The following is a 25,101-nucleotide window of genomic DNA, read 5'->3' on the forward strand; positions in this document are numbered from 1 at the left end:
ATCCCTGCTAAATGCTGTTTTCCTGTCAGATTGAAGCTACAATAGCTTTTTGGTACTGTGAGATGATCGTGTAAAAGTAATGGTGGTCTAGTGTTTTGCAGTGTCCTGAATACTCATGGACTTGATCATTTGGTAACCATTGTTCATTCTATACATTTCATTATTCTAAGAAGCTCTAAATGGTGTTTCTGTGGAAGGAAACTTGAAGTGTGCAAATGTGATAAATGATAACAGTTTCGGACACAGGTATTTGGGAAAAGAAATTGAAAATCTGTAGAACAACAAACCTTTTCTCCATTAGGAATTTGCATGGTTGTGATGGTGGCTTTTAGATTTGATCCTGCAACTGTCTTATTGTTTTAATCAAAGAGTTATACGCTGCATATGGTGGATTAAAGCTTTTCTCATAAATTCTGTGTATTGCAAATCAGTTTGTGTGTGCATGTGTGTGTGTGTGTCCTTGATGTCCCACAAATTAGTCCGTGACAGTTTTCAGTAAGAATAGTAAGGTTTCTATATGGTTCCTATTGTCCAAACAGTGACTTCATGTATTATAATATGTGATTCACAAATAAAGGACAAGGGTCTTATGTTTTTGATCATATTTACACATGGATTTTCTGACACCATGAAAATACGTGATGTGTGCGTATTATAATGTATTATGCATGCCTGTGCGTGCACAATTGTGTCCGTGTTCCTATATTTATTTCCAAGGCTATTTCTTGTTCCCCACATCCTCCTCCCCCTCCCTCCTTACTCCTCCCTTCCCTCCTCAGTCGTTCCCTCCTTCTCTCTGTCCAACTCGGGATTACTGACATAATCTGCTGTCCAACATCGGAAAGCAGACAGAAGCAAACTCTCTGTAATCTTTCCATCTCTATCTCTCTATTAGTAGAGGTAGCACAGACAGACAGAGAAATACAGAGATATCTACAGTAGAGGTACCACAGACAGATAGAGAAATATAGAGATATCTGCAGTAGAGGTACAACGGACAGAGATATACAGAGAGATCTACAGTAGAGATACCACAGACAGATAGAGAAATACAGAGAGATCTACAGTGGAGGTACCACAGAGAGATAGAAAAATACAGAGATATATACATTAGAGCTACCACAGACAGATAGAGAAATACAGAGAGATCTACAGTAGAGGTACCACAGAGATAGAGAAATACAGAGAGATCTACAGTAGCGATACCACAGACAGATAGAGAAATACAGAGAGATCTACAGCATAGCTACCCATAGAGAGATAGAGAAATACAGAGAGATCTACAGTAGAGATACCACAGACAGAGAAATACAGAGAGATCTACAGCATAGCTACCCATAGAGAGATAGAGAAATACAGAGAGATCTACCGTAGAGGTACCACAGACAGAGAAATACAGAGAGATCTACAGTAGAGCTACCACAGACAGAGAAATACAGAGATATCTACAGTAGAGCTACCACAGACAGAGAAATATAGAGATATCTGCAGTAGAGGTACCACGGACAGAGAAATACAGAGAGATCTACAGTAGAGATACCGCAGACATATAGAGAAATACAGAGAGATCTACAGCATAGCTACCCATAGAGAGATAGAGAAATACAGAGAGATCTACCGTAGAGGTACCACAGACAGAGAAATACAGAGAGGTCTACAGTAGAGCTACCACAGACAGATAGAGAAATACAGAGATATCTACAGTAGAGCTACCACAGACAGAGAAATACAGAGAGGTCTACAGTAGAGCTACCACAGACAGATAGAGAAATACAGAGATATCTACAGTAGAGGGACCACAGACAGATAGAGAAATACAGAGATATCTACAGTAGAGGTACCACAGACAGAGAAATACAGAGATATATACAGTAGAGGTAGCACAGACAGACAGAGAAATACAGAGATATCTACAGTAGAGGTACCACAGACAGATAGAGAAATATAGAGATATCTACAGCATAGCTACCCATAGAGAGATAGAGAAATACAGAGAGATCTACAGTAGAGATACCACAGAGAGATAGAGAAATACAGAGATATCTACAGTAGAGATACCACAGACAGATAGAGATCTACAGTAGAGATACCACAGACAGATAGAGAGATCTACAGTAGAGATACCACAGACAGATAGAGAGATCTACAGTAGAGATACCACAGACAGATAGAGAGATCTACAGTAGAGATACCACAGACAGATAGAGAGATCTACAGTAGAGATACCACAGACAGATAGAGAGATCTACAGTAGAGATACCACAGACAGATAGAGAAATACAGAGATCTACAGTAGAGATACCACAGACAGATAGAGAGATCTACAGTAGAGATACCACAGACAGATAGAGAGATCTACAGTAGAGATACCACAGACAGATAGAGAGATCTACAGTAGAGATACCACAGACAGATAGAGAGATCTACAGTAGAGCTACCACAGACAGATAGAGAGATCTACAGTAGAGCTACCACAGACAGATAGAGAAATACAGAGAGATCTACAGTAGAGATACCACAGACAGATAGAGAGATCTACAGTAGAGATACCACAGACAGATAGAGAGATCTACAGTAGAGATACCACAGACAGATAGAGAGATCTACAGTAGAGATACCACAGACAGATAGAGAGATCTACAGTAGAGATACCACAGACAGATAGAGAGATCTACAGTAGAGCTACCACAGACAGATAGAGAGATCTACAGTAGAGCTACCACAGACAGATAGAGAAATGCAGATATGGTCGATGTCTCCTATAGGAGAGGTGGAGGAAGGAGGGCTGAGATGCATGAATAACATCAGTTCCACTTCAGATTGACACAGAGATTATTGTTTATTTTACAGATTCAGAATGCGACACATTCAGACGAAGTGAAAAGCAGGTTTTACAAAGTTCAGAAAGTATTGGATTCTTATGGTAAAACTATTTCTAACATGGATACATTTACATATATACTGTATACTGTATAGCAATACTGTATAACAATCCCTTACCATTAGGCACTATTGTATTAATGAATGACAATGTGAGGAGCGTTAGCCCGAACCATGTATGTCAAGGTGATCTCTGTTCAATGTCAAAGAGGGGATACTGTAGCTCTTACAGCCAACACAGTTCCCGTGTCCCATGTCCATCAAGTTATGTCTCACTCTTTCTCTGTCTCAGTCTTTCTCTGTCTCAGTCTTTCTCTGTCTCACTCTTTCTCTGTCTCACTATTTCTCTGTCTCAGTCTTTCTCTGTCTCACTCTTTCTCTGTCTCACTCTTTCTCTGTCTCAGTCTTTCCAACTTGAGAGCTCAAGGTGCATATACTGTACCTGTAACGTGACTACATTACCCATAGTCCTCCTCTGTTCTCTTTAGCCCCACCCATCACTTATTAACAGGGCGAATCAGCTCTTTCCCTCTCCATGGCCTCCTCCATCTCATCCATCTCTCTCTCACAGTCCTCACAGCCCTCTGGCCCACACCCTCCTAGCAACACTAGAGTTGGTACATCCCCGTTCCCCACCCCCATCACGGTCCCGTCAGGCGCCCACGCCACGTCAATCATCCCGTCTGGGCACTGCAATAGGCCGCTGACAGAGTAGAGCCCGCTCCCGGGGACCACCTCATCGTAGGGAGGGGCGTGGCTGGCGGCGCGGGCCTCCTCCAATCGGAGCCTCTGTTTGTGGCGCAGCTCGATGATGGTCTTGGTGTAAGAGTTGAGGGTGAAGACTGCAGCTCCCATACAACAGCTGAAGGAGATCCACGCCAGGCTGAGGAGAGGCCACAGAGAGAGGGGGAGGGGTCATTAGAGAGAGAGGGCTATGAAAGAAGGGTCCCTACTATTCACTACTAAGAGTGTGAATGAATCCCCACGCGAATGACCAGCCGTAGTCCCAGGTCTGAGGCCTCCAGTCTTTAGGGCCAACGATGACAGTCATCTGGAACACTGTGGTGTACATCATGTGGGCCACCATCCCCATCAGACCTGGAGGGGGGGAGAGAAAAGCATTGATTTACTGTTTCATTGATTCATTAACTGAACATCTTGTCTAGAGGATGGGAGGCAGACAGAGATAAAGAGGAGAAGTCTGGAGGTGTAAAGAAGGATATGAACAAGATAAGTGCTTCATGCAGTAAAGACAGGTGAGGGAGGGAGGGAGGGAGGGAGGGAGGGAGGGAGGGAGGGAGGGAGGGAGGGAGGGAGGGAGGGAGGGAGGGAGGGAGGGAGTAGAGGTATTACCTGACAGTACGGTGCAGATGGCAGCATAGGCGTTGATTTTGAGAGCGTGTATCTCCTTATGGGAACACAACAACTCCAGCCACATCAACAGAAAGCCCATTCCCAATAGACCGATGTAAGTGAACTCAGATATCACCGATAGCCATAACACACCTGGAGACACACACACACACAGACACACACACACACACGTCTGTTTTACTATCCTTGTGGGGACCAAGCAATTGATTCCCATTCAAAATCCTATTTTCCCTAAACCCTAACCCTTAACCTCAACCTCCTAACCCTAAGTGTAACCCTAAACCTAACCCCTGAGCCTAAAATAGCCTTTTTCCTTGTCCCCACATGTCCGAACTTCCCCACTTCTGGTCCCCACAAGGATAATAAAACCAAACACACACACACTGTATCAATGGGAGGCCCATCCTCAAAATAACATAATGCAAAACTAGACACCACAGGCAAAGAGGAAGCGAGAGAGTGAGAGAGAGAGTGAGAGTGAGAGTGAGAGTGAGAGAAAGAGAGAGATAGAGAGACAGAGAGAGAGAGAGAGAGAGAAAGAGAGAAAGAGAGAGAGAGAGAGAGAGAGAGAGAGAGAGAGAGAGAGAGAGATAGATAGATAGATAGATAGATAGATAGATAGATAGATAGATAGATAGATAGATAGATAGATAGATAGATAGATAGATAGATAGATAGATAGATAGAGAGAGAGAGACAGAGAGAGAGAGAGAGAGAGAGAGAGAGAGAGAGAGAGAGAGAGAGAGAGAGAGAGAGAGAGAGAGACAGAGAGAGAGACAGAGAGAGAGAGAGAGAGAGAGAGAGAGAGAGAGAGAGAGAGAGAGAGAGAGAGAGAGAACACACCTTGTGTTTCACCAGGAGTCAGCTCAATAAAGCTGCGACACTTCTCACCTGGAAAGATTTAGAACAATATTAGCGGTTTTCAACTTTTTGTGAGAGAGAAAAGTAAAGTGTGCTTGTAGCCTTTCTCACCATCAACGTGTTTCTCACAGCTCTCCCAGAAGCCAGTGTGGAAGTATCTGAAGGTGTACTTGTCCTCTCCTGTCTCCCAGATGTAGTGGACAGCATTGTCCAGCTGTCTCTGGCGGATCTTAGCCAGTTCATCTCTCCTCTGGGGGGACAGGGTTCTGTTGTATGGGTTCTGAGTTGGGCTCTCTGGGGAGAGTAGAATATTATCTTGGTATCCATCTGATGACAGTGGAACTGTATCTTTCTGTTCACCTCTCTTAACTTCCTGTGCAATATTTGTTCCACACAACACATAGCTGAACATTCTGAGTAAAACCCTAAATTCTTTAAAAAGGATAAAACCCTTATCCTTATCCTTCACAGCCTCCTGCTGTGGTTAGCGTGTGTGTCAGGTGAGCCTCCTGCTGTGGTTAGTGTGTGTGTCAGGTGAGCCTCCTGCTGTGGTTAGTGTGTGTGTCAGGTGAGCCTCCTGCTGTGGTTAGCGTGTGTGTCAGGTGAGCCTCCTGCTGTGGTTAGCGTGTGTATCAGGTGAACCTCCTGCTGTGGTTAGCGTGCGTGTCAGGTGAACCTCCTGCTGTGGTTAGCGGGTGTATCAGGTGAGCCTCCTGCTGTGGTTAGTGTGTGTATCAGGTGAGCCTCCTGCTGTGGTTAGTGTGTGTATCAGGTGAACCTCCTGCTGTGGTTAGCGTGTGTATCAGGTGAGCCTCCTGCTGTGGTTAACGTGTGTGTCAGGTGAGCCTCCTGCTGTGGTTAGCGTGTGTGTCAGGTGAGCCTCCTGCTGTGGTTAGTGTGTGTATCAGGTGAGCCTCCTGCTGTGGTTAGTGTGTGTATCAGGTGAGCCTCCTGCTGTGGTTATCGTGTGTATCAATCAGGTGAGCCTCCTGCTGTGGTTAGCGTGTGTATCAGGTGAGCCTCCTGCTGTGGTTAGCGTGTGTGTCAGGTGAGCCTCCTGCTGTGGTTAGCGTGTGTATCAGGTGAGCCTCCTGCTGTGGTTAGCGTGTGTGTCAGGTGAGCCTCCTGCTGTGGTTAGCATGTGTATCAGGTGAGCCTCCTGCTGTGGTTAGCATGTGTATCAGGTGAGCCTCCTGCTGTGGTTATCGTGTGTATCAGGTGAGCCTCCTGCTGTGGTTAGCATGTGTGTCAGGTGAGCCTCCTGCTGTGGTTAATGTGTATGTCAGGTGAGCCTCCTGCTGTGGTTAGTGTGTGTATCAGGTGAGCCTCCTGCTGTGGTTAGTGTGTGTATCAGGTGAGCCTCCTGCTGTGGTTAGTGTGTGTATCAGGTGAGCCTCCTGCTGTGGTTAATGTGTATGTCAGGTGAGCCTCCTGCTGTGGTTAGCGTGTGTATCAGGTGAGCCTCCTGCTGTGGTTAGTGTGTGTATCAGGTGAGCCTCCTGCTGTGGTTAGCATGTGTATGTCAGGTGAGCCTCCTGCTGTGGTTAGTGTGTGTATCAGGTGAGCCTCCTGCTGTGGTTAGTGTGTGTATCAGGTGAACCTCCTGCTGTGGTTAGCGTGTGTATCAGGTGAGCCTCCTGCTGTGGTTAATGTGTATGTCAGGTGAGACTCCTGCTGTGGTTATCGTGTGTGTCAGGTGAACCTCCTGCTGTGGTTAGCGTGTGTATCAGGTGAGCCTCCTGCTGTGGTTAGCGTGTGTCAGGTGAGCCTCCTGCTGTGGTTAGCGTGTGTATCAGGTGAGCCTCCTGCTGTGGTTAGCGGTGCCACAGTACGTACTGAACACTGCAGCTCTCTAACTGGATTAATGTATGGAGTTATAAAGTGTTCATCTCAATCTCACTGGATTATGCACAATACAGACCAGGGAGCAGAGAGGACAGGACAAAACCCCAGGATTCATCTGCATTCCTCACACCCAGCCGATTACAGCTCAGAGAAAAGTTGTTTTCAATGAGGGATGTGGAGGCAGGTTTGAAAGGTTAGATGAAATATGTACAGTATCATAAACCTTGGGAGAAGAGGCCACATAAGTGGGCCAGAACGTACTGCTGGGATGATCCACTGACAACTTCTTTGAAAACAGTTGATTTGGAGTAAAAAACTAAATCAGACTGGCATCTTTTGGCCATTTGGGAGCACTTGGATGAGGGTTGTGATGGGGTTTCAACCCAAGTGGGCATGAAGAGCAAGGCAGACTATCACCCAACACACACACACAAGCATGCACACATCAGAAGACACTTTCTCTCTCACACACACACACAGTCAGAAGACAGTATGTCATAAATGGCTGGCAGATGTCACCATGGTGTTACAGTTGTGTAATTCTTATGTGAAACACTGTCCTTCTATTTGTCTAACACTTAGATGGGTACTTGAACCTAATGAATGCAGTTCAGACTCCCTTGTACATCCAAACGTTTAGATAATAGCTTAGGGCTGGTAGGATCCGTAGGGCTGACTAGTGAAGACAGTAACAGGATATACATATGATCACAGTGAGGGGTGGGTCAATAAGTTAGGGTGACACTGGGTGTGTTGAGAGTGCCACAGGAAATGACATCACAATTACACAGGTGACAGTTACGTGCGTGGCATACCTGTGGTGTAGGGTTCACTGTTGTTCTGCCCACAGTTCCTCATCTTGACTGGAGACAGGCAGAGAGGCTTGACCACCTTGTGAGTCCCTTCACACCAGTAGGAGGTGCAGAGAGCCAGGATGGACAGGGCCAGAGCCAGAGTGGTCAGGGTCAGGGACAGCAGGGAGCGGGACCGACGAGACATGTTCTCCAACATGGCCACACAGGGAGGAGGGGAGAGGGTAAGAGAAGGTCAAGAAGGAGGGATAGGGTGGGAGGAGAGGAAGTGTGTAGAGACTCAGGGCAGGGGAAGGAGAAGAAGAGGATGATGAAAGACAGATGGACAAAGGGAGGAAGATGGGATATAAGTATCAACAGCAGTATGTGAGGATGAAGTTGTTGTTGGTGATGTAGAGGATGATGAAGAAGATGATGACAGTTCTGGTGATAGATTGAAATCAGTGAAAGAGAGTTTCAAAAAGAAAGAACAGTGTCAAAAAACAAGAGAAGATAAAAACAATGTAGAGAACAGATGAGAAAATGGGGACAAAGGGAAAGCAAGAATAGAGAGAGAAGGGGAAAGAGAGAGAGTCCCATAAGATTCTGTCAAGTTAAAAGAGGGATGGAAAATAAGAGGTGGACAGAATGGAAAATGAACAAAGGAGAGGGGTCACACCAGGAGAAAAGAAAGGGATGGGAGGAGGACATGTCTGTCCAACCAGGACTGAAGGTTTCTGCTGTTATAGATCCCTAGGGCTCTTCACTCTAACCATTCAACAGTAATGGGAGTCAATAGATCACTAGCCCCTAGCCGCCTTTCATCATAAACCTTAGAGAGCTATCGGATATGCTATCTAGATCTCTGTCGCCTAACTTTTCACTCTAGTCCTACAGTGAGTTTTGATCATACAGACTTGATACAGTACTATCAGATCCAGCCGTAAAACGTATCATCAAATGTAGAGATATTATTGGAATACATTTTGCTTCGGTGTACAAGTGTTTTCCGTATGATCACATCTTAGGGCAGATACAGTATATCTTACTCATAGTAATGCTCAGGGTGACGGGTCGTACAGGTCCAAGAGTTCACTGTGTGTTTGCATATGGTTCTGGAGGTATTAGTAATCCATACCGTTCTGTGACCTGCACCCCGTTATTAACTTTCTACTTCCTGATTAAGAGGTTCTGGCCTGCCTCTACCTCTCACGGCATCCTCCTCACGACTTAAAGTAGAGGAAAAAGATGGAAGGAATAAAATGTACAGATTACTTTTTTTGATGAAATCATTAGTTAAGCCTCTGATCTAAATAATTTTTTCTGGTAATCCACATTAATCTGCTCTAATCTGTTTGTGTTAGGTGTGTTAGAGTGTGAAACCCACTCTGGCTTTCTCTCCTGGTCTCTCTCTCACACTGTTCGCGATCCCTGCAATGTTAACACAGGACAGATTAACCAGTTAGTATGACTGCCGATCACTGTAATATCACTAGAATCTTCAAGTCAGTCTCAGTGGGAAGTATGGGTGCTGAGGGTGCTGCAGGACCCCCTGAAAAATCTGAAAAAAAAAAAAAAGTTTAATAAAATACTACTAGCTTTACTAGTTCTGTATTAGCGGACTGATACAGCCGCCTGTAACGTGGGCAAAAACCCGCACCCCCAAACTACTTCCCGTGGCTATGTCCGGTGAAAAACGTTTCAGATTTGCAGCTATTGTTTACATAGGCCATTATATTCAAGTTTAATATCCAACACATTCTGTAGCAGTCAATAAACTGAAATCCATTGGCATAACAAATGGGCAATGAATCAACAATAACAAATGCTAAACACAAAATGACCTACTGTATGTTAAAAACCCAGTGCCATTTCATTATACCTGCATTTCACTACACCCATAATAACATCTGCGAAAAATGTGTATGCGACCAATAAAATGTGATTTTCCCTATAATCCTCAGTTACCAACAGCAATATTCTCTTTGTCATTTCAGTTGCAATTTTTGTATTTTTTAAAGGAAGGACTGCAAGATATATAAACAACCATACAGAGCACATGAGGAAGTACATCATTCTTTTCTCCATGCCAAACTCTTAACAGCTTATTCAGTTCTAGGAACTAATTCTTAGCCTGAAATTTGGCACCAAATCGAAACTGCATCGTTGCCTCACTACAGAAGAAACAGAAGTCTATTTTTCTCGAGACAACATCCATCACTACAATGCAATCTTTCTACTGCCGTCTTTTGCTGACATTTATTTTCCTCCATCACAATCTTTCCTTCCTATCCTCTTCGTATTTTTCCTCACTCCTCTCCGATATGCTGAGACATTTATGTTGACCAAGCAATAACTTTGCACACATTTTTTGGTATTTTTGTCATCCCTGGTTTAACCCAAGTACTCTGCACTACTCCTCTCTCTAATACCCCTTTGTCAGAATGAGCAGTTGTGACCCTTACCTCTCCAGCCGGATGCTCCTCTCTCTCTTTATCCTCCTTTCCCACTCTCTCTCATGCTCCAGGACGAGTGTGAGTCCCCCGCCACACTCCTCCTTTTTCTGTCTTTCTTGGGAATTTGTGTCACAGACCCATCCCGAATCCATGTAATCCCTCTAAATCCATCTGTTACTGTACTTTCTCCCATATCAGTCTCCCTCCCTCCCTAGTACCCCCTCTACCTTTCTTGACTAACCCCAACTCAACTTTCACCCACTCTTGGCACCATCCCATGTCATGTCATTACAGTGTTTGTGTTTGAATTGTTGCACTCATCTCAATCTGTGTGGGGATATATTTAGTGTAAGTATCCTAGCCGGACAGGTTATGCCCCCTGTGCAAAGCCAAATCCTGACATTTTCCTATGAATGTCTATAATTGTCTGGAGACAACACAGGGGACAGAGTGGGTTTACTTTATATAGCCACAATTTATTTACATTGGGTTATGTACAGCAAAACAAACAAGAAATTAGCAATGACAACATTGGTTTAGGCAAGGAAGGAGTATAAACAATAGTGTGTCTATGCGTTTGAACTGAAAAGGGCTAAAAACTGTTATCCCCAGGCTTGAGATTTACAATAATGTAGAACAAGCTTCCCATCGCTGCCAAAACACTGAAAAACAGAGAGGGTAAGAGTTACTCTTTTAGAAGAATAGGAAAGGGAGCACAGAACATCAGCTGAAGTATTTAGCGGGTATTTAATAGGGACGGTCAAGGCCATGGGTCAAGAGGGGGTCAAGTGGACACTACCACCCTGACCCTTAGACCAGGAGAACTGCGCCTGATAAACCTTCAGCCTTTACCCCAGTGTTAACAGGTCTGAAGAGTATTAGATAGTAAGTCATATGTGATGCTGGCTCCATCATGCAGGCTTGCAATGAGCATAGTGGAGCTTCTGCCAAACATCTATACAGTTCCTTCTGATCTGTAAACACTGAAGGGGTAGCCTTGGGCTAGAGGATATTTTGTAACCAAATTCTCAGAATCCCCTCACATCTTTTCTCACACAGTCATGTTTATGCTATTACAGACACCTGAATGCATACTTCTAAAATGATATTATGAGCTAAACATAAAAATAAAATAAAAACATTTTCCTTGTTACTAGCCTCTCAATGGCTAATACATAGCATCAGCAATCCAGGGTTTATATACATCCTTGGTGAATACTCCAGGCCTGTATTGACATAACACATACAGTAGTGTACAGGCCCCAGGGAACAGCAGTCACTGTGAAGATAAGAACAGCTCCATCTCACAGGGAACTGCTCACTTAGACCTCCCTCCGGTGGTCAACTAACTTACCACAGGACAAATAAATAACAGAAAAACTGCATTTCCCAAGGCCTCCAGAAATGATTTAAAATGAAAAGTACTCACTTCAAACAGGACTCCTACTTCCTGATCAGGCGAGGGAGAGAATGACTGGTTGACGTAAATGAACTGTGTGGAGAGAGATTTTTTTTATTGTTTATTATCCATTTCACTTGCCAATAAAGCCCATTGTGTGTGTGTGTGTGTGTGTGTGTGTGTGTGTGTGTGTGTGTGTGTGTGTGTGTGTGTGTGTGTGTGTGTGTGTGTGTGTGTGTGTGTGTGTGTGTGTGAGAGAGAGAGAGAGAGTGAGAAATGGGTGTTTAGAATCATTGAACAAGCTGACGCACTATAGTCCCAGATGAAAGGCCACAGTGGGTGCATATCAAGGGGCCAGGATGCTTTCTCCAGTTCATACCTCAGTCACAGACAGAAGGGGTAGTCCAGACATGTCACAGGGGCTATAAAGCTGAAGCATCCGTTAAGAACGGTCAAACAGGGAAATGGTTCCAATCGGTTTTCCACCATTCATTTCTCATAGGGGATTTTAGAAACACTTAAATGAAGGGCTGCGTTTCATATCGGCTTACCCTGGCATGACGCTTTGATAACCATGTCAATATCTCTCAGACAAGGTTACTTTTATCAATATATTCACCTCTATTTATTCTCAGATTTGAATATGCTAATTAGCATCAAAGTAGGCACCCTGCAAGACTACAAATCCCTGCACGCTCCTGCATGTCATCTCTAGCTGGCACCTTTGCTAACAGGTACATTTTAAGAAATGTTGCCAATTTATTAATTACAACATTTAGCTAACATTAGATGGTAAGAATCTCTGGATTAACTTTTGCCTCAATTCAGTATTTGTAGTTCTTTATAATAGCCACATTAGCAGATAATTAGCATTTCATTGGTTGGGGGAAAATACAGGCAAATATATTGATAAAAGTCACCTTGTCTGAGAGAAGTTAACACGGTTATCAAAATGTCACACCAGAGTAAGCCTACACAAAACACAGCCTTTATTTGAAGAGTTTCTAAAATCCCCTATGAGAAATGAATGGTGGAAAAACGATTGGAACCATTTCCCTGTTTGACCGCTAGGTTTTATGGGTATAATAACTCATACTGTGATACTCTATAGGATCGTGCTCGGCTTTATTTGCTCCCACTGTAAAACGACACAGATGAACCATCTTAGGTTAGTTCTAAATATATCTTTACCTCATTTGGTGCATAGACCAGAGGTATCACCTGTCCACTTCCTCTAGCTGAAGGGAAGGAGACAAGAGACAACTATTGAGAAGCACACACACAATAACTCACCAGCTGTTCATTGGCCTCCATCTTGAGGAACCGAGAGATGAACTGAGAGAGTGATTGCACTGTCCTCCCTTTCTCTACTGACCATTTCTTTGTCTTCATGATGGGGGTGTCTCCTACTGCCTTCAACAACACATCAACTTTGGAGAGAAGTAGGAAGGGAGAGTGAGAGGGAGACAGAATACATGTATATTTTGCAAAGCATAACAATAGCCTGCTAGATTAAAGTTAATGCTCTGATCTGCGTTATCAAATCAAATTTTATTGGTCACATACACATGATTAGCAGATGTTATTGCGAGTGTAGCGAAATGCTTGTGTGTCTAGTTTCTGACCGTGCAGCAATATCTAACATGTAATCTAACAATTCCACAAGAATGACCTAATAGACACAAATCTAAGTAAAGGAATGGAATAAGAATATATACATATAAATATATGGATGGGCAATGACAGAGCGGCATAGGCAAGATGCAATAGATGGTATAAAATACAGTATATACATATGAGATGAGTGAGGCAAGATATGTAAACATTATTAAAGTGGCATTATTAAAGCGACTAGTGATCGATGTATTAGCTACATAACCTAATTTTGCAACCTAAACTATCATAGGTTTCCAGCTTTGTTATAGTCAGCTGGAAAAAAAATAGGTAGATCTTGGACTGTGAAGTCATTATAGCCATGACACAGACCGTAACGTCTGAACATTGATTTTGGCATGTTCAATGTTTGATGCAGTAAGAAATACAAAAATATCTCAGCCTTAAAAAAAATATATATATAATGTGTTAAAGTATGAGGTAAACATAGTTTGAAATGCAAGCTAAACGTTAACCATTCAGCCAGCGCCCGCCCTACGTAAAAGGTATGAACATCCCTGACTATCGATTTGCTGTTTACAAAATTGTTTCAATTATATTGACTGAGACAACGGTCAATCGACCTCTTCCGGGTCACGTTTGCTTGTAAACAGAAAGCACGATATCTTACTATAAATTTAACTGTGAGTCAAACAATCGCTCATAATTTACTTTTTTTCTTCTCGTCTGCCGTCCCCGAGTCTTCCGTAGGCTGTTGTGGGGTTGGAGGCTCATCTTTTTGCGTTTCTGTAGGGGACTCTGCGTTGTCAGACATCCTCAGCAGTCCTTATCATGAGTGTGTGCACTAGATTCTGACGTGCACTCGTTATGGGGAAAACGCTGCATGCTATTTGCCGAAACCAATGTCAATGCTCAATGCATCTCATTCGATTGGTGTATTGGATGTTGGGGCGTTTTAGTGTAATTTGTGAACAGTGGTCGTAGTAGAAAGTTGATCTCGTGGTTTTTCCATCTATTCGTGAATTATTGAGGTGTGCTGTGCATGCAATTGACGCTGTCTTTGTTTAGCCAATATATTTTACAGCTTGATCTAGCAATCAATGTCTAATTTTATGACAGTCTCGGGTCCTTTATTTCACATGCTGAATGTTGGTTGTGTAGTGTATCTGTAACCCCGTTTACTCTGTCATAAATCTAAAATGTTCCTAGCTTTTGCTAATAAGGAGGGGGCGTCAACTGTCCGGTAGCTGTAGAAAGTTGGACCTTCAAGTGCAACCATTCCACACATCAAACCCCCACTATCAACAGTACGTTTGATCCTTTTCCCTTTTCTTTACCAATTTAATGCTTATTTGCTTTCTTTTGATAGGCATTCCTGGACATGCATTCCCCTAAAGTTGACATGCATTGAAAACATTACAGTGAAATATCAAAATCTGCAATATCTATGTGTACAAGGTTGACATCATACGAATCCCCTATGAGCATGCCCACTGTATACATACAAATACAGCATGACATTGAAATAATTACATGCATTGAATACTCTTGTTGTCTCGTCTGTATCTTGAGTTGAATAAACACATGTTGAGAGTTGAGAACAGGATTTTGCTGTCACAAATGTTTTCTGTCACAGTCCTCTGAATCTGATCCATTGAGCACCCTTTTGATGTAGTACTTCTTCTAATCTATTCTCTCCTCTCCATTTTCTCACTACATATTGCTCTCTCAGTGGCAGGGATTGGCAGACTGTCAACAAAGGGCTCAGTACTCTTACTGTGTGACATGCAGGAGAAGTTCAGACCCAACATCTTCCAGTTCACCAACATCGTCAGCAACGCAGCCAGACTGCTACAGGTACACACACACACACTCACACTCACACTCACATTCATATTAACAGCTCATTACAAGTTAAAGTTGTTGCCACCCACATAGCAGCCAATACAAATTAAATGTGTCTCCCCCCACCCCAGGCAGCCCGTGTTCTGGGCATCCCCCCCATAGTGACAGAGCAGTACCCTAAAGGCCTGGGTCCCACGGTGCCTGAGCTGGGGGCTGGGGACCTGACAGCCCACGCCAAGACCAAGTTCACCATGATGATAGAGCCAGTGGAGAAGGAGCTCAAAGCCCTAAGAGACCCCAAGATAGCCATCCTCTGTGGGATAGAGACACAGGCCTGCATCGCAGTGAGACCACAGGGTCAGATATGACTAGAATTGGTCCCTAAGCTCAGATCTGTGATCCGTTTTTCCCTACCCTACCTGAATCTGGAGCCTTGTTCAGACTGACCCTTGGGAACAAGTTCATAATTAATTGAGTTTACTGTAAATAGTGCTCATCTATCTGTTCTTCTCCCACTAATTAGTGCACGACCTTTGACCTGCTGGAGAAGGGTATGGAGGTCCATATCGTGGCTGATGCTGTCTCGTCCAGAAGGTACTAATGTGTTCCCTACTATTTCTCTTCAATATGACAATACTGTTTTTCTTCAATGACAAAATATGATGCTCACATTTTCACTGGTTAAACATTTCTGGTGCTGGGATATTCTTTTCCCTTCTCTATTTCTATCTCCAGTCAGACAGACCGGTTGTTTGCCCTGTCCCGGTTAAGGCAGAGTGGAGCCTTCCTGACCACCACAGAGGCCGTCCTACTACAGCTAGTGCAAGATACCAAACACCCCAACTTTAGAGAGGTACTGTACCATGTGACCTCCACCTTTCAGAATACACACACTGCCTATTGTCTTATCTGTTAGTGTTGTGATTACACAATGTCACTCAGCCTGTTACATGGTAATCACATAGGTTATTACACAAGTCGTTACTCTTGTATAAGCCTATGTAATGTAAATAGTGTCCAGCAGTGGATGAATCTGGAATGTTCATGTGATCATGTTTCCTTCCATAGATCCAGAAGCTATTGGTCCAGCCGTCCCCTGACACAGCCTTGCTAGCCTTCTTCAGCTCTCTGTAGAGAAGACAAGCTCCTTCTTGTTGTCTGTGAATGCATCTGAAACACTGTGTGAACACAAGTACGGAAATAAACCCATGCTGCTGTTTTCCATGCTGACTGCTGAATGTTGATCATCTTTGAAATGGGGGGATGGAGAAGGGAGCGTATATAGGAGCCCTTTGATGACATCATATTACTGTTGTGAGTTTTGCTCTGTGTCTGCTGGTAGGCTTAAATATTTCCTACTCTAAATCACATTATATTTGTCACTTGCTTGGTAAACAACAGGTGTAGACTAACAGTGAAATGTTTTCTTAAGGGCCCTTCCCAACAATGCAGAGAGAGAAAAAAAAGTCAAATAGTAGAACAATAATAACAAAAGGTAATAATACATAATGAGTAATAATAACTTGGCTATATACACAGGGTACCAGTACTGAATCAATGGTGCATCGGTACTGCTTGCCGTACGGTAGCAGAGAGAACAGTCTGACTTGGGAGGCTGGAGTCTTTGACCATATTTAGGGCTTTCCTCTGACACTTCCACTCCACCTTCTACAGTCCACAGGGGAGAGATGAGACAGAGGACTAGTTAAAAGTTCATAAATGATCCTATAGACACTGAAATAAGGTCACTTTTGTATTTTCACTCTATTTTCACTCTTAACACCCCACAGAATGAAGGTATGGTAATCTAATCCTAGAACTGTGGCAACTTCCTCAAGCAGACAAGGGGTGTAGACAACCCTTCAGAGGCGGAGGAACAGAATCTGTGATGTCACAGAAGGGGAGGAGCGGATGACCTCATTCAGGGGCAGACTGAAAGGGAGGGGAAGAAAGAGAGGGAGAGAAAAAGGAAGCAGTCTGCTATACATTTTTTTTCTCCACACACTGAAACTTTCAAAAAGAGAAAAGACGATAAGAGCCGGTGAGGATCAACCGATTGGGAATGAGAGCGAGAAATAAAGAAATAGGGAGGAATAACACTAACCTGACACTGAGTATACTGCACAACTGATGAGAACATAAAATATTACGTGTTTGAGGCCTTGAGGCCTTCATTGACCAAGGAGGGAGAGGTAAGTCAACCACTCTTACTCCTAACTAAACAGAAAACTATGAACAAACACTTGAAGTGCTAAGACACATAACAAAGTCAGTCTCTATTGTGAGTGTTATAGTTCCATTGAAACACAACATGTGAAATGTAAACAACACCATCTAAAACGGCAGTGCTGATGACAGTATTGCATTACTGTGGTGAGTCTTACTGTAATGTTGTTCAATAGAACTGTTGTTATACATGTTATATTCTACAGCAGGTGGGCACTTCTGGTCCTGGAGGGTTGCAGTGTGTACAGGCTTTTATTCCAACCCTCAGAGCCCTGACAGAGAGAGAGAGAGAGCATGTCTTCTAACTTGGACTCCAGTCTAACCAGCATAGACTGGCTCCCCCAGCTGGGAATCAGCTCACTGCGATCAGGAAGAGAGAGAGGAGGAGAAGAGGGGGAGAGAAAGAAAGAGAGAGGGAGGGAGAGAAGTGATCTTCCTCCCCCCATCCCTGCCCCCTTTCCTTCCTCTGGATCCAAAGCCAAGCCCCCTCACAGCTATGCCACCCTCATCGCCATGGCGATAGGCGCAGCCCCCGGCAGGAAGTTGAGTTTGAATGACATCTACATGTGGATCAGTGACATGTTCCCCTACTACAGCAGATCTGGCAGGGGATGGAAGGTGCAGTAATCAGAAATACTCCAAACACTCCATGTGCAAACTGTCCAAAGTCGATTATCCAAAATGATTGTGTTACTGCAATACATGTTCATGCTGATTTTGCCTCCCAGAACTCCATCCGCCATAACCTGTCCCTCAATAAATGCTTCCGGAAGGTTCCTCGACCCCAAAGTGACCCTGGGAAGGTGAGTCATTCTAAAAACATTCAAACAGGGCCAGTGACTGTTTCAAACGGCCACAATGTTGCCACGTGAAGACATCAGTGGCCAGTGCACTCAGTGATCCACTGTTTTCTGTGAAATACGATACATAGGCTAGAAATAGATGAAAGTATGATATTTCAAAATATACTGAATATATTACAGTTTCATACTTTTTGGTACTTTTGTAGTAATACTTATAAATTGTGAGAACCCTCCACCTCTTGTGTTTCCAGGGTTCCTATTGGATGATGGACGGCCCCTCAGAGCCCAATCCGCTGAGAGGAACCAAGCGTCCGTATCCAGCTGAAGAGGAGGAGGGGTCCATCCAGGTCCCCAATGTCTCAGTGATGCAGGCAGAGAAACAGCATTCACCCCAGACAGACCATTATAGGCCTTTAGCATCTCCACAGACAGACCATTATACGCCTTTAGCATCTCCACAGACAGACCATTATAGGCCTTTAGCATCTCCACAGACAGACCATTATAGGCCATTAGCATCTCCACAGACAGACCATTATAGGCCTTTAGCATCTCCACAGACAGACCATTATAGGCCTTTAGCATCTCCACAGGAACCCAGTCAACAACTATCCCCCCCACCATGCAAGGTAGAGTAAGTTCAGTCCCAACAAATGTATCCAGTAGATTGATAAAGATCATGGGTTTTACAACCAAATAACAAGCTGTTGTTGTCTATCACCTTGGTTCCACAGCAACGGCCACCCTATATGCAGTCCCCTGTCTCCTCTCTCCCTGTCCTCCATGAGACTGTCTCCCCATCTACTGCCTCTGCTACTCTCCCCTCTCTTTCTGTCCCTCACTCTCTCCCCTCTCTTTCTGTCCCTCACTCTCTCCCCTCTCTTTCTATCCCTCATTCTCTCCCCTCTCTTTCTACCTCTCACTCTACTGTCCCCTCTTCTGTCTCCTCTCAAACTCTCCCTTCTTCTGTTCCCGCTCTCTCTGTTCCCGTTCTCTCTGTTCCCTCTCTTTCTGTCCCATCTCTTACTGTTGCCCCCACCTACGCCTCGTCACACTCCTGTGATCCCCTTCTCCGTTTCTCCTTCTCTGATCTGAACCTGCCAGACCTCTACACCTCCTTCCAGTCCCTCTGCAGAAGCTTCAGGGAGAGAGTGACCTCGCAATGTACGTTCTCTCTCACTTTCTAAATGAGTGTTTTTATACATATCTGTCTGTGCTGTCAGAGAATCTGTGTATGTGAATGTTTAACTCTCTCGCTCTCTCTCTCTGTAGCGGACGTGGGTCCATTATTTGTGTTGACCAATGACAGTACCCCACTGCACACCCCAACCCTCCCCCCTCTCTCCCCTCACCCTGTACCCTCTGTAGCACCCGGGCCTCCTCCTGAGGCAGACCGACTGTCTCACAGCAGTGGTGATTATAACAACTCAACACCTGAACACCTTAGCACTTCAAAAACCTATTCAACTGTGCCTGTAGGCTTGTCACTGCACTGTGTGAATATGATGCAGTAACTAACTCTTTGACAACCTATACCACCTCTCTCTCTGTTTGTCTCTGTAGTGGTGCCAGCAGACTGGTTCAGTACTACAGACACTCTGAAGGAGAGCTTTAGGGTCGCCAGCAATCTGGACTGGGCCAACATTGACCTCACTAGCCACCCAGGTCACTTAACAAACTACATGATAATTACAGATTAATGCTACCCATTGTTTCTACATTGACAAGAATAGTTATCACATTGACAATCTTCCTCTTTCTCCCTGCTATTTGTTTTTTCCCCTCCTCCAGACCTCCTGGAGAGCATGCGCCAGGCCGAGCTCTGTGATTGGGCGCTGGAGCCGACGCTCTTCACTTCACTCTGTGATTCGTTGAACCGTTTCTTCACTCAGAAGGGCCTAATTGGCTCGTCCTCCGGTAACAACTCCCCATTGGCCCACGGTGCCCCTCAATCTCTGCTCCTCCCACCCCTTACTCACAACACCCCCACCCTGGCCAGCCTGACCCACCCCTCTCCCCTGGCCTACCCCCCTCTGGTCCTCCCTTCCAGCAGTGGGCAGCCTGCCAGGAGGCCCCTCCACCCCCAAACTCAGGGTGTACAGAGGCCCCACCTGACCCAAACTGAAGCCCTTCAGACCAATGGTGAGACCTCAGCCACAAGACACTTTTCTAAACTATTGACAGTATTTCAGCTCTACAACTTCCAGTACACAGTAGTGGTGGTTTGGCAAGCGTTTTCATTGCAAAGCCTTTTTTACAAAAAGTAATATTTTCTACCAGTGTAAAGCTTTGCTTCGCTCAATGGTACATGTTGGGATTATTTAGTCAAATATACTATCACTCTAATGTAATCAAATGGCTTCCTCTCCTTGCCTTCATTGGCCTCATTACCACTAATGTAACAGGGAAAGAGCTGGGTTGGGTTGGTAAGGTGGAAAGTCCACCCCAGTCACATCATGACATCACATAGTGAAGGAGATGAGGAAACGGGAAGTGATAATAGGGAAGTGAACATTGAACTGCTTTGAAAGGGACTTGAGTTGCAGTCCTTGTAATAGTTTGAGGTCTGTGCAGTAGTTTCCTAGTCAACAAAGGAGGCTTATGATAGTGTCTTCTCTCCACTCTCTCTCTCACAGCTGGGATCCAACTTCAACCTAAACCCCGTCCCCCTATGAAACATCTCCATAACAACAGCGAGGAGATCCAAGATGACTTTGACTGGGACTCTCTGATCGCCTGACAGAGTGGATTCTGTTTGCCCCACGATTCCATTCAGGAAGTCTACTGGATCAGTGCTGCCCGCAGGCACAGATCTAGGATCAGCTTACTCTCCCCAAAACAAAACTGGACCCCTGGGAGGAAACATGCAAAACTGAACATAGATCAGTATCTAGGGGAAACTTCCTCCTACTCCGAGGGGCCTCCCATACAAAACACTACACCCTATATTCAGCTGCCTCACCACACACGCTACTCTTCACAGTGAGGATGGTCATTGGTACATTATGACTGAATGCAGTATTGCTATAGTGAAATGGTTGAACGTTTTTTGGTTCCTACTTATTTTCTGCAATTGTATCCCTATCTGTAATTCTTCACAGAAGCTTCTGGATATGCATATATCCTCCAACTGACAGAGGAGACTTCATATGTTAATAAAATACTATAGAATTAATCCTTGTCCCAGTTTTTCCATCCAACAGCATTGGAACATCAAACACAGAGTACACCAGACAGACAGATTTAATATAAGGAAACATACCCTTTGTGGATTTGTTTTATTACTTAAATTTCTTATTTTTTTCCCCATTTTACTTTTCAAATGTGAATGTTCACAGTTAATACCACACAAAATGTGACCTTACCCGATACAAGAGATCTTTTAGTTGATATAAAATAACAATCATCAAACTAAATGAACAGCATGGAGCATGTCATCAAGTCCCCTGTTGTTTAAGTTCTTTCATTCATTGAATTGTCTTTTTAAAAGAAGCATCTGTAGCTCTCCCCCCGTAGGGAGGAGGGTCGGAAAGGAGGGTCCAGTCATGTCCAGAGACACCTGCAGACGAGGCATCCTGTATGAAAGAGTGAGAAAGACTAATGCTTCTGATTAATACAAAACATTTGTGAAATAAAATTGGCAGAAAAATGTGACCCTTATAATACCTCATTTAAAATCCCAACATTACATAGCATTGATACAAGTGACAATTTTTAAAAACAAAAATAATAGATTTGTACCTTGCTGAAATAAGCGAGGACGCAGGATGAATGGAGACAGAGACACATTCACACATTTACAAAACACATTCCATCTCTCCTCAACCAATAGATGCCTTCTTTTGATTTCCATGACAATCAGTAAGAAAAAATAAGCATTTGATTTAATGGCACAATTGCGTATTTTGTCCCCCTTGTTTATTCATTCCCAGGAGCAGAAAAAATATCAATAAATTATATTAAACATTAAATAAAAAATAGAACAGCTATTGAATGATTTGACTATATTGTGGCTGAAATGTTAATGCCAGCTTTTTCTGTCCAAATCTTGTTCAGGAGTTTTTTTTATAAAATCCTCCTTCAATCCTCCTCTCATGTCAGTGTTCATCCTACCTTTCTCTTCTACAGACAAAGAGGAAGAGGCAGGTACAGGAATTTGTTTGTGTTTCAGTTTGTTAGTGGCCATGTCCCCTCTCTCTCCCCATCTCTGTCAGTGCAATAATACAATATTATATCAGAGTGACATTACTGATGAAGCCAAACTCTCAAACACCCACCTTGATTTCAGAAAGGACTGAAAGAAACCAAAACGCATTAAAACTAAATAAAAATAAATAAACGTATATTTCCCTCCCGCTACATCCCACTGAAATGAACCAAAATATTTTTGCTGTTGTTGAAATTCATGTAAATGCTTCTGAAAGAAAATAACAAATTCAGATGTTTTTTCTTCTTTAAATATAGAGATGTACACACGTTTCTTTTTGGAAACATAAATTGTTTGTGTTGAAGGAGGATCGCTCTGGGGGGGCAGTAGATGAGCCAGGGGGCGGGGCAAGGCCTGGATTGGGTGTTGAAGAGGAAGGGGGAGTGCTGAAACGTCCTCAAAGAAGAAAGGGATTGGTGCTGGCGCCCGTCACTCCGGCCCCTCCCACTGCTCCCCCGGCTCCCATCACTCCAGCTGCCCCCGTAGGCCCCCCAAAATTCAGCTGTGGGGGCAGGGCCCCTCCGGACCCCATGAAGTGAGAGGGCCCAGGAGGACCCATGGGCGAGAGCCCGCCGTAGGGAGACATTCCCATGGGGCTCTGCATCATGCCCATCCCCAGGCCTGGTGCTCCCATACCCATAGGCCCCATGCCCATGCCAGGGTATGCCATGGGGTTGGGTGGTACAGGGCTGGTGCGGAGGCCGCTGAGGCCCAGTGTGGAGGGCTGTGGGGAGATGGAGGACATGGGGGCGGCCGCGCCAAACGGGTTGGAGGTGGGGGGTGGCGTCGGGGAAACCCCCCTGCTGGAGACTGTGCTGCCCGGGGTGACTGCCATGCCAGGGGCTGAAGACGAGGCTGGAGAGGAGAGAATACGTCAATCAATGTACTTTCATTTATTACAAACACAAAGTGCTTAAAAATGTTTGTGTATGTGTTCATGTGTGTGTTATCAGTACCTGTGGTCTGGAGGAAGGGGTTGTGTGTTGAGGAGGAGGAGATTGATGGAGGAGGAGGTTGTTTAGGTTTGGGTTTAGAAGACACCAGTGAGTCCAGGTCCACCAGCGATGCGTTGGGCCCCAGGAACGACTCGGGGGTCTTACGGACAGGAAGTGAAGAGCACAGAGATGTGAGGTCAAAGGGCACTGGAGAACCCGCACTGTCGCCCGTTAACTGACCTCGCAGTTCTGGGTGACCTACAGAGGGAGGGAGGGAAGGAGAGAGAGCGAGAGTGAAGGTGAACATGGAGTACTGTATTTATAGTGACTAACCAGATTAGACACCACGGCATTATACCATTATTACTGAGGGAGGATGGAATGCAAGACAACTGTGTTTGTGGGTGGGTGAATGGAGGGGGTCAATGAGTATCTCATCCACATGTCCTTGCCATTATGTGTCAGTGTGTGTGTGGATGTACCTGTGCCATTAGTGTGTTTGGCGGAGTCGCTCCAAGGGTCAGAGGTGATGATGGGATCAACCCCGTCCCCAGCCCAGGGGTCTATTGGCCCCCCAAAAGAGGAGGTGGTGGAGAGGGGCACAGAGGGGCCCCAGGGGTCGACACTGGGGGGGGTCACAGCTATGGGGGAGGGAGACAGGCAGGGGTTTGGCTCACATACAACACCAGGGTCGGGGTCAATACCATTTCAAGTCAGTCCATTCAAAAGATGAATTGGAATTCCCATTTAAGATTTCAAAAGTGCCATTTATTTTCAATGAGGATTGTTCATCTCTTGAACTGAACAGGCACCCAACCCTACACAACACCGTACAATATACAGGGAACAAGGAGCTGGGCTGGATCCCAATAGTCCAATATGGCTTCCTTTCCCCACTTTCTCTCATTTATCTGATATGGAAGAGCTGGACAGACAGTCTTTTCACTTGAAAGGAGGTAAGAACGGACAGAGATATTTGATTGAAACCAGAGATACGCCTGACTGAGATATGGAGGGTCACATTCCAAATGATCTAAACATGCTGGCCATTTGAAGAGTATTGGAAAATAGACCAAATGTATTGATGTCCAGAGTGTGGAGGTAGGGGTGTGGGACAAGGTGACGGAATGAGGGTAACAGGTGTAGACGAGGCCAGGGGAGTAAAGGTCAGAGGTCACTAACCTGAGGGTCCCCAGGGGTCAACGGAGTTGACTCTTGAGGAGGCTGTCTCTCCCCAGGGGTCTGGCGGGGGGGCTATCGTTGGGGGGGCCGTCCCTCCACTAGCCCATGGGTCTACGCTGGGGGGTGAGGCGGGCGACGAGGCACCCCAAGGGTCTGCAGGGGCCAGGCCCCAGGGGCCAGAGGCAGAGGGGGCTGGGAGGGGGACTGTGGGAGGGGGTGAGGGGCCGGCAGAGCTACCAGAGGCAGCAGCAGGAGCCCCCCAGGGGTCCACAGCACTCAGCTCCATTAACGCACTCTGGGACAGGATAATACACAGGTTATAACACACTGATGTTGAACAGACACCAAGAGTCAATGAGCTCAAGGCTAGAGTAGTCTGTCTCTCATACACACACACACACACATGAAAATCACAGAGCATAGTCAGTTAACATACACACTAAACAAATGTTGACACACAGGCCACACACAGTTGCCTTGATAAAAGCAGAGGATGAAAGAAGGGATAGATCAACTAGTACCGGGACGGGAGAGAGAGAGAGGTGTTTCTTGTTTCTCAACCTGTGGTCTGGGGACCAGCACCGGTCTGTTGATGTTGCTAACCAGTCAGTCAGATAATTGGCAAACTCTTTCAGTTCTTAAGCACAACTTTCAATTCAAAAAGGTTCCTCTAGGAAATATCA

At 44.8% G+C, this 25,101-nt stretch overlaps 5 protein-coding genes across 11 annotated transcripts in view; 2 read left to right on the forward strand and 3 right to left on the reverse strand.

The window, feature by feature from the left end:
• Positions 1-2,987: 2,987 nt before the first annotated feature.
• LOC120047714 (germ cell-specific gene 1-like protein) lies at positions 2,988-7,818 on the reverse strand. Its single transcript, XM_038993268.1, has 6 exons — positions 7,776-7,818; positions 5,227-5,409; positions 5,098-5,145; positions 4,234-4,386; positions 3,867-3,978; positions 2,988-3,763 (listed from the first exon to the last, which is right to left on the reverse strand). The coding sequence occupies exons 1-6, from the start codon at positions 7,816-7,818 to the stop codon at positions 3,385-3,387; spliced, it is 918 nt and encodes a 305-aa protein (XP_038849196.1). The 3' UTR covers positions 2,988-3,384.
• A 2,841-nt stretch (positions 7,819-10,659) lies between these two features.
• Positions 10,660-14,069, reverse strand: LOC120047715 (ubiquitin-like protein ATG12). Its single transcript, XM_038993269.1, has 4 exons — positions 13,932-14,069; positions 12,900-13,036; positions 11,637-11,699; positions 10,660-10,869 (listed from the first exon to the last, which is right to left on the reverse strand). Exons 1-4 carry the CDS (start codon positions 14,032-14,034, stop codon positions 10,810-10,812), a joined length of 363 nt encoding a protein of 120 aa, XP_038849197.1. The 5' UTR covers positions 14,035-14,069; the 3' UTR covers positions 10,660-10,809.
• Positions 14,070-14,288: 219 nt separating this feature from the next.
• Positions 14,289-16,287, forward strand: LOC120047716 (isochorismatase domain-containing protein 2-like). The gene is made up of 6 exons (XM_038993270.1): positions 14,289-14,527; positions 14,953-15,077; positions 15,197-15,409; positions 15,589-15,659; positions 15,801-15,918; positions 16,134-16,287. Coding segments are annotated over exons 1-6 (594 nt in total). The 5' UTR covers positions 14,289-14,526; the 3' UTR covers positions 16,200-16,287.
• Positions 16,288-16,980: 693 nt separating this feature from the next.
• LOC120048692 (forkhead box protein J2-like) lies at positions 16,981-18,947 on the forward strand. The gene is made up of 4 exons (XM_038994848.1): positions 16,981-17,257; positions 17,498-17,909; positions 18,020-18,094; positions 18,346-18,947. The coding sequence occupies exons 2-4, from the start codon at positions 17,586-17,588 to the stop codon at positions 18,730-18,732; spliced, it is 786 nt and encodes a 261-aa protein (XP_038850776.1). The 5' UTR covers positions 16,981-17,257; positions 17,498-17,585; the 3' UTR covers positions 18,733-18,947.
• A 2,410-nt stretch (positions 18,948-21,357) lies between these two features.
• The window catches only part of LOC120048691 (epsin-1-like), a 30,729-nt gene continuing 26,985 nt past the window's right edge, over positions 21,358-25,101 (reverse strand). For all 7 annotated transcript variants that reach the window (XM_038994847.1, XM_038994846.1, XM_038994841.1 and 4 more), the window contains 4 exons: positions 24,419-24,713; positions 23,719-23,877; positions 23,258-23,494; positions 21,358-23,156 (listed from right to left, as the gene is read on the reverse strand). In XM_038994847.1, coding sequence (XP_038850775.1) covers positions 22,699-23,156; positions 23,258-23,494; positions 23,719-23,877; positions 24,419-24,713 — 1,149 coding nt within the window. In that variant the 3' untranslated portion in view covers positions 21,358-22,698. The remainder of the gene's footprint in view (positions 23,157-23,257; positions 23,495-23,718; positions 23,878-24,418; positions 24,714-25,101) is intronic.

Source organism: Salvelinus namaycush, chromosome 5 (assembly GCF_016432855.1).
Source record: "Salvelinus namaycush isolate Seneca chromosome 5, SaNama_1.0, whole genome shotgun sequence".
NCBI lineage: Eukaryota > Metazoa > Chordata > Actinopteri > Salmoniformes > Salmonidae > Salvelinus > Salvelinus namaycush.

What these genes read in the sequence shown, in the direction of transcription:
- LOC120047715 (XM_038993269.1), bottom strand. Translation starts at nt 14,034, where the DNA reads ATGTCTGACAACGCAGAGTCCCCTACAGAAACGCAAAAAGATGAGCCT. An exon ending in TGGAGGCCAATGAACAGCTG is followed by an intron (nt 11,700 to 12,899) that starts GTGAGTTATTGT and finishes CTCTCCACACAG; the next exon opens with TTCATTTACGTCAACCAGTC. An exon ending in AAGTAGGAGTCCTGTTTGAA is followed by an intron (nt 10,870 to 11,636) that starts GTGAGTACTTTT and finishes TCTGTTTTTCAG; the next exon opens with TGTTTTGGCAGCGATGGGAA.
- LOC120047714 (XM_038993268.1), bottom strand. Translation starts at nt 7,818, where the DNA reads ATGAGGAACTGTGGGCAGAACAACAGTGAACCCTACACCACAG. An exon ending in CAGTGAACCCTACACCACAG is followed by an intron (nt 5,410 to 7,775) that starts GTATGCCACGCA and finishes TACTCTCCCCAG; the next exon opens with AGAGCCCAACTCAGAACCCA. An exon ending in CTGTGAGAAACACGTTGATG is followed by an intron (nt 5,146 to 5,226) that starts GTGAGAAAGGCT and finishes AAATCTTTCCAG; the next exon opens with GTGAGAAGTGTCGCAGCTTT.
- LOC120048692 (XM_038994848.1), top strand. Translation starts at nt 17,586, where the DNA reads ATGTCTTCTAACTTGGACTCCAGTCTAACCAGCATAGACTGGCTCCCC. An exon ending in GATCTGGCAGGGGATGGAAG is followed by an intron (nt 17,910 to 18,019) that starts GTGCAGTAATCA and finishes TTTGCCTCCCAG; the next exon opens with AACTCCATCCGCCATAACCT. An exon ending in CCCAAAGTGACCCTGGGAAG is followed by an intron (nt 18,095 to 18,345) that starts GTGAGTCATTCT and finishes TTGTGTTTCCAG; the next exon opens with GGTTCCTATTGGATGATGGA.
- LOC120047716 (XM_038993270.1), top strand. An exon ending in AGACACAGGCCTGCATCGCA is followed by an intron (nt 15,410 to 15,588) that starts GTGAGACCACAG and finishes CCCACTAATTAG; the next exon opens with TGCACGACCTTTGACCTGCT. An exon ending in AACACCCCAACTTTAGAGAG is followed by an intron (nt 15,919 to 16,133) that starts GTACTGTACCAT and finishes TTCCTTCCATAG; the next exon opens with ATCCAGAAGCTATTGGTCCA.